The sequence below is a fragment of the Oryza brachyantha genome, chromosome 11 (genome assembly GCF_000231095.2).
Source record: "Oryza brachyantha chromosome 11, ObraRS2, whole genome shotgun sequence".
Lineage (NCBI taxonomy): Eukaryota > Viridiplantae > Streptophyta > Magnoliopsida > Poales > Poaceae > Oryza > Oryza brachyantha.
In genome coordinates, this window is record NC_023173.2 from 13007895 (window position 1) to 13014862 (window position 6968).

At 41.0% G+C, this 6968-nt stretch overlaps 1 protein-coding gene across 2 annotated transcripts; it reads left to right on the forward strand.

Annotated features, from left to right (window-relative positions):
- The first annotated feature begins 245 nt into the window (after positions 1-245).
- Positions 246-6752, forward strand: LOC102707627 (retinoblastoma-related protein 2). Of its 2 annotated transcripts, none has more exons than XM_006663430.3 (18): positions 246-622; positions 729-827; positions 929-1047; positions 1148-1244; positions 1342-1388; positions 1573-1756; positions 1913-1979; positions 2078-2257; positions 2378-2568; positions 2654-3515; positions 4297-4453; positions 4563-4635; positions 4722-4895; positions 5265-5378; positions 5494-5620; positions 5711-5823; positions 5997-6112; positions 6221-6752. In XM_006663430.3, exons 1-18 carry the CDS (start codon positions 569-571, stop codon positions 6372-6374), a joined length of 2928 nt encoding a protein of 975 aa, XP_006663493.1. In that variant the 5' UTR covers positions 246-568; the 3' UTR covers positions 6375-6752. The 2 variants fall into 2 exon arrangements, with proteins under 2 accessions (XP_006663493.1, XP_015698098.1); XM_015842612.2 differs by having other exon boundaries at positions 6191-6280.
- Positions 6753-6968: the final 216 nt, after the last annotated feature.

Consider the following 6968-nt stretch of genomic DNA (forward strand, 5'->3'; position numbering starts at 1 on the left):
ATAAGTTATCTTATCCCACTTTCTAACCAAGACGGCCTTATTCCAGAACTCTAATCTTATCAGGCTTGGTAATGCGACCACCCCAACATCTAACTGAAAACTTATAAACAAAATATAAATTCCACGTGGCGTCTCCTCATTGGTCAACATATGGCGCCCGCACCTGGAAGAAACCGGCCTCCTTTCCCGCGCTTTTAGCCGTTGCCTCGCCCTCCCAAATCGCTCGCTCCTTAACGGGGAGAATATCACCAGTGCGCACCTTTTTCACTCCACCCCCTACAAAAACACGTAATACCGCAAGTAGCCCCATCCGCACGGCGGCCCAGCCTGGGAGAAACGGCCAAACGGCGGTTTTCCGCAAACCCCCCTCCCGAAAAATATATTCGCATTCCAGCCCTTCTTCCTTCTCTCTCTCCTCCTCTACCCGATCCCCAAATCCCCCCCAAACCCTAGCTCGCCGGAGCAGCGGGCGACCTCGCCGCCGGGCTGCCTCCTCGCGGTCGCGGGCCCCCCTCTTTCTCTCCCGTGTGATGCCTCTGGGCGCTCGTGGGTCGGTGTAACTCTTCGCATGGCGTCGCCGCCTCCTCCCGCCGTGGAGGCGCGTCTCGCGGATCTCTGCAAGGTAGGTGGTGGCGGTGGCGGTGGTGGTGTTTGGGTTGGATCTTGGTTTTTGCCGGTGGTGGGAACTGGCCGAGCGCGTGGGGGAGTTATGGTTTCGTTTCGTGCAGGAGCTGGGAGTGGACGAAGGCGTCGCCGGGGAGGCTGCGGCGTTGCTGGAGGAGGGGAAGGGCGCGCTCCTCGCGTCGCCGTCGTTCGGGAGCAGATCGGTGAGGGGGGTGGTCTCTCGTTCTGGGGGGGGGGGGGGGGGGTGGTCCTCGCGCGGTTTGTTTTGCCTCCCCTTCCTAAGGTTAAGCTTGGGTTCTTGCAGCCGGGGGATGTTGAGAAGCTGTGCTTCGCGTTCGTGCTGTACTGCGCCTCCAAGCTGAAGGAGGCGAAGGCTGGCTCCCGCGTTAGGCTGTGGGAGATCTTGAAGGGGTGCAAGCTCAAGTGGGTGATGTTCTGCTGTAGTGGATTTTGAGATGCTGTCTAGCAAAATTTTAGGGCTTCGTTGACATTGGGTTGGGTTTTACTTCTGTTTGGTGTGCAGGTGCCATGATTTCTTAAAGGAATCGCAGCAGCTTGCTCTGAAGGTCGACCAGGTCTTGGGAAGCCGATATGGGTTGGATTGGGAAGCTCGGCTAGAGGTGGGTTCGCGCCAGGGCCCGCTTTGAACCGGTTCAGATTTTTCAGATATGCTAACTTGTTTTTTATCTGCATTGTTGTTTCAACTTGTGATTCCAGCTCAAGCAATTGGATATTTTAGTAAATCTATTGGCAGATGCAAGCAGGTAAGCAGAATTAAGTGTGTTATGCCCGGTTGCAATTTGATTACGGAACTGTTCTTTGCATTGGGATGTGAAGCCCATAAGTTCATTAAAAATTTGACACAGATGAATAGTTCATATTCTTGATATCTGTTTATTTGCTTTATATGGCATGAGAAATTTTACCCTTAATCACACAATATCCCAGGTTCTATCGCAAAGCATTTAATGAGCTATTCTTGAGCTCCAGTCCTGATCAGCAGCCTCGATTAACTACAAATATTCCTGATTATATCCGTTTTGGGTGGCTGCTCTTCTTAATGCTTCGCTCAAAATCACCTGAACTGTTTAAGGACCTGGTATCCTGCATCCATGGACTAGTTGCCATATTGGTCAGTTCTCTTTTCTCTTTATGCGTTTTGTTTTTTTTTCTTCTCCTTTCCTTTAATAACGGAAGCTTGTGTTTTTGGTTAACTGACTATTTCAACCTCTATTAGCCCATGTCCTTTATGGAGATTAACTTGTCAAAAACATTTGATTAATTACAGGCCATACTTTTAATTCATGTGCCTGCTAAATTTAGGAGCTTCACAATCGAAGGTTCTTCCCACTTAAGTAATAATTCTCAACTTATTCCAAATTATTCCTTTGACTATTTTACTTTATTTGGCATTGGTGCAGCTTATAATTACATTCCTTTTGTTTCAATTCAGTCAAACAAACTGAGAAAGGTGTAGACCTTCTTGCATCACTATGCCACAACTATCATACCTCTGAAGACCGATTGAAAGAAATGATGGGAAAATCTTACAAAGTGATAGAGGTCTTTTTGAGCAGGAAAGTATTGAGTGCTTCTGAGCTCAAAACAACAAATTTAGATAAAATAGATACAGGCATGACTCGAACACTTGTGCTCTCTCTCATGTGTGCGCATGCACATGCATGCAAACTGAGTTCTTGTTATCTGGCATACATTTAATTAGCTAATTCTTGTTTCGTTGTTATGCTAGTAGATGGCCTGATGTATTTCAAAGATCTCGTCGATGATGAGTTTTTTCCGTCAAATTTGGGAAAACTGGAGAAGCTATGTAGTACCACTGGCTGCGAAGGGGAGCTTGATCTGGAAATGTTTTTGATCAGCAATGACTATATACTCAGTGCTGAAAACCCATATGGTGGTTCCGCTAATTTAGGCTGCTCAAAGGTATCCATGATGATTCATAATCCTTTCAGTAACCTACACACTGTTTTCTTTTTGCACATTACAGATTTCCTTCTCTCTTTTGCAGCGCATCTTTGAAACACTAGCCTCTCCTACAAAGACAATAAAGAATATGTTGGCTGCACCTAGTTCCCCTTCATCACCTGCCAATGGGGGCTTAATCAAGATTGTGCAAATGACACCAGTTACTTCTGCCATGACAACTGCTAAGTGGCTACGTGATGTGATATCTTCATTGCCTGATAAACCTTCCTCTAACCTTGAACAATTCCTTTCGTCCTGCGATACGGATTTGAGAACTAATGTAATAAAAAGGGTAAGCATAATCTTGGAAGCAATTTTTCCAACCAAGTCTGTAGATCGGGGTGCTTCCATAGGCCTCAATTGTGCAAATGCATTTGATACTCCATGGGCAGAAGCAAGAAAAATGGAGGCTTCCAAGTTGTACTATAGGGTGCTGGAGGCAATCTGCAGAGCAGAGTCACAGAACAACAATAAAAATAATTTAACTCCATTGTTGTCAAATGAGCGTTTTCATCGTTGCTTGATTGCATGTTCAGCTGAACTAGTATTGGCAACACATAAGACAGTCATCATGATGTTTCCTGCTGTCCTGGAGAGTACTGGTTTAACTGCATTTGATTTGAGCAAAATAATTGAGACCTTTGTGAGACATGAAGAAACACTTCCAAGAGAATTGAAAAGGCATTTAAATTCATTAGAAGAACAACTTTTGGAAAGCATGTCGTGGGAGAAAGGTTCATCATTGTATAATTCACTGGTTGTTGCCAGGCCATCACTTGCTCAGGAAATAAACTGCATTGGTCTTTTGGCTGAACCGATGCCATCTCTTGATGGCATAGTAGCATGGCAGAATATTCACTCTGAAGGCTTGACAACTGCTCCCTCAAAAAGACGGCCTTCTGCTGGTAGGTCATCCTGTCTTAGGCTAGGTAACAGATGTTGCCTTATTTGGTTGCACAATGTGTTGCTATTGCATTTTCTTATGAATCTGGTTGCAAAATATTTTCTATTACTCACCTTAACATCATGTTAGTTGCAGACTTTTAGTCATAATTGTGTGTATTGGTAAATGTTAATCATAATTGTCATCACCAGCATCACCATTCTTGTCACCACAAGGTTTCATGAGTTCGTAGTAACTATTAGCATTGTGTCTATGAGTTTTAGGTTAGTGTGATAGTATATGCAATTCTGCTAATTGTTTTTAAGTGCAGAAAGAATCAATATGTGATGAAAAGTATTGTCAATAAAATTTTAAAAAGTTCCTATATGTTACAAAAGCTCCTTGTACCGAGGAAACCTCAGGCTCCTCTCGACTTATCAGCTGTACTATATATACATTATAGCCTAGTAACAAATTGGTCCTTGGACATAGTCATGCATCTACTAATCTTGAGCTGGAGAATACCACAAGCTCAGTTTTGCAGGCCAGCATACATCATACTTTGTTTGATATCAACTGTAGTGTGTTTGCATTGAAAGTAAAACTGATGCATTCTTGTCATGCATAAGGAATGCTCGAGACAATTTGGATAATTTAAGTGTTTACTTATGGAACTAAAAAATTTATAACCGTATGAGCTATTAGCACTTTGTTCGAAACAAGAAATTTGTATGTAAAGTATAACCTCTTTATTTGCTTGTACCTCTGCTTGGATATTTATTTCTCAAATGTATCTTTTGTAGATGTCAACTGTGATCCTCAATCACCAAAGAGATTATGCACCGAATCTAGGAACTCATTGGTAGAGCGAAATTTGCAGACGCCACCTCCAAAGCAAAGCCAAACAGGCTTAAGTAGCTTGAAAGCGAAATACCATCCTCTCCAGGCAACATTTGCAAGGTTTGATCACCTACTTCAGTTTATGCAAATGTTTGAGCATACTATTTTTTGCTAACCTGAGATTGATAATTTCTGAAGATACTGTTTCACTAACCCATATCTTTCGCAGCCCCACTGTCAGTAATCCTGTTAGTGGGAATGAAAAATGTGCTGTAGTAGGGGTACAGATCTTCTTTTCCAAAGTATGGCCCATCTTGTAATTAAAATTTAGATTTTCCATTGTTTTCTCTGTTTATCAAATATATAATTTTGGCCTAACAATGTGCAGATTTTGAAGTTGGCTGCTATTAGAATAAGAAACCTATGTGAAAGGCTCCGACATGAAGAGCTGACTGTGAGCGTCTATAATATATTTAAGCAGATTGTTGACCAACAGACAGCTTTATTTTTCAACAGACACGTTGACCAAATTATTCTTTGCTGCCTCTATGGTGTTGCAAAGGTATTAATTGTCCTTAAATTCCGATTGGAACTGAACTTTTATGTTGATTGAGGAATATGCCTATCTTTTCTGCCTCTAGGTCCTGTAGTTTCTCGTACTTATGAAACTGTAAGAAAGATAAAATAAGAGCTGAACTTTATTTCAGGCAATAAATCATTGTTGTTCCAAGATTAATCTAAAATAATATTTTTTTACTGTTCATTAATAAAACAATTAATTAAACTCATGTTTCTATAATAAACCTGTCCCCTAAAACAATCCGAGGATGCCTATTGAAAGATTATTTAGGTTTCTGAAAAGTTTGTTTGGATTACATAAGCTTCTTTTTTTCTTCCTTTTTATTTGGGTTGACCATGCCTTTTCTGGCAGGTTTCTCAATTACCCTTGACATTCAAGGAGATTGTCAATAACTATAAGAGGGAACCACAATGTAAACCTGAAGTTTTCAGAAGTGTCTTTGTTGGGAATACAAATCGCAATGGTGTATGTATTTCTTACTTCCAATATCTGGTGATTTTCTTTTTCTGATAATTCTTTCCCAAGCTTCTGATTTTAACTTTGTTTTTCTTTTCTTTTGAAATTTCGTTGATATTAACAGGGATTAGGATCACGCCATGTCGATATCATTGTTTTTTATAATCAGGTATTTGTTCCCACAGTCAAGCCTTTGCTGGTGGCTCTAATGCCTTCTGGTACTCGTCCTGAAGACAAGAAGAACACTAATAGTAGATCCTCTGCTCTTTTTCTCAGTTTGAACATGCTAATTCTTCACTTAATTCCTCGAATTGACTTATGTCTAATTATCTGATTTTTAGGCCAACTTCCTGGATCACCCAAGCCATCTCCTTTCTCAAATTTACCAGATATGTCCCCAAAGAAAGTTTCATCTTCGCATAATGTGTATGTCTCTCCTTTACGACAAACTAAGGTGTGCATTTTTCTTCTTACTCTGTACTTTGATTGCTTTGCTTTGCTTTGTCAATTCTCTTTGCTCAGTTAAATTCTTAATCAGATGATTTCTAACCAATTGTCCTTTTCTTTGTTGTCGTTGTGCATGATCTTTTATTCTTTTTAATGTATGCTTGTCTATATCAACTACAGATGGATGTGTTGCTTTCACCAAGTTCGCGGAGTTTCTATGCATGTATCGGTGAAAGCACTCAAGCTTTTCAGAGCCCGTCTAAGGATCTGGCTGCTATAAACAACCGCCTGAATTAGTATGTCAACTTCCTCTGAAAATGATGCATTGTGTCTCTCTTACAAGAAGCTATGCTCACAAGTCACAACCCTAATAGAAATCACTCAATTTCATCTCAAATTTGCAGCTCCAGCAGGAGAATCAACACACGAATAAACTTCGACATGGTGAGTGACTCAGTGGTAGCTGGTAGTCTGGGCCAACCCAATGGTGGTTCTGCCTCCTCGGATCCTGCTGCTGCATTTAGTCCCCTATCAAAGAAGAGCAAAACGGACTCTTGATTTTTAAATATAAATGGGTCCATCCTGCTGTATAGAGTTCATAATCCCACAGGTCGTTTCCTCTGTTCTTCTGAATAAGTGGATGAAGCAAAGTTCTACTCGACTGTAAATGTATAGGCTGTAGCAGTGTAAAAGGTGGCTGATTGTCTAGAATTAACTACTGGGGCGTATCATTTCTTTCCCCAGCTGATTGATGCATTAGGGTGCAAGCCCATGTAAAATGCTAACTGAACTTACTTTTCAGTGTATAATTGTGCTAATGTCTCTATAGCAGACCCTTCATTCAACTTGAGAATAGCAGGCGTTTGCACAGTATTGTTCTCAGCAAAAGAAGCACTTCCAGTTCCAGTGGGATTTCTGTCAGTTTTTGATGTATGAGAGTTGAAAATGCAGTTGGTGCATGTGGATATTGCTAGATTCTTTTAGGGCTAAATGATCATGCGCAACAGTAAGCAATTTGATACTCCCTCCATCCCAGATCCAGATTAGAAGGGATTTTAACTTTCTATTTGCAATATTTGACTACTCGTCTTATTAAAAAAAATTGAAAGTATTATTTATTTTTATTATTAAAAGTAGTTTAAGTATTACTTA

Coding starts and splice junctions, on each gene's coding strand:
- LOC102707627 (XM_006663430.3), top strand. CDS start 569: ATGGCGTCGCCGCCTCCTCCCGCCGTGGAGGCGCGTCTCGCGGATCTC. Junction 4,896..5,264: donor GCCTCTATGGTGTTGCAAAG/GTATTAATTGTC, acceptor CTTTTCTGGCAG/GTTTCTCAATTACCCTTGAC. Junction 5,621..5,710: donor AGACAAGAAGAACACTAATA/GTAGATCCTCTG, acceptor TCTGATTTTTAG/GCCAACTTCCTGGATCACCC.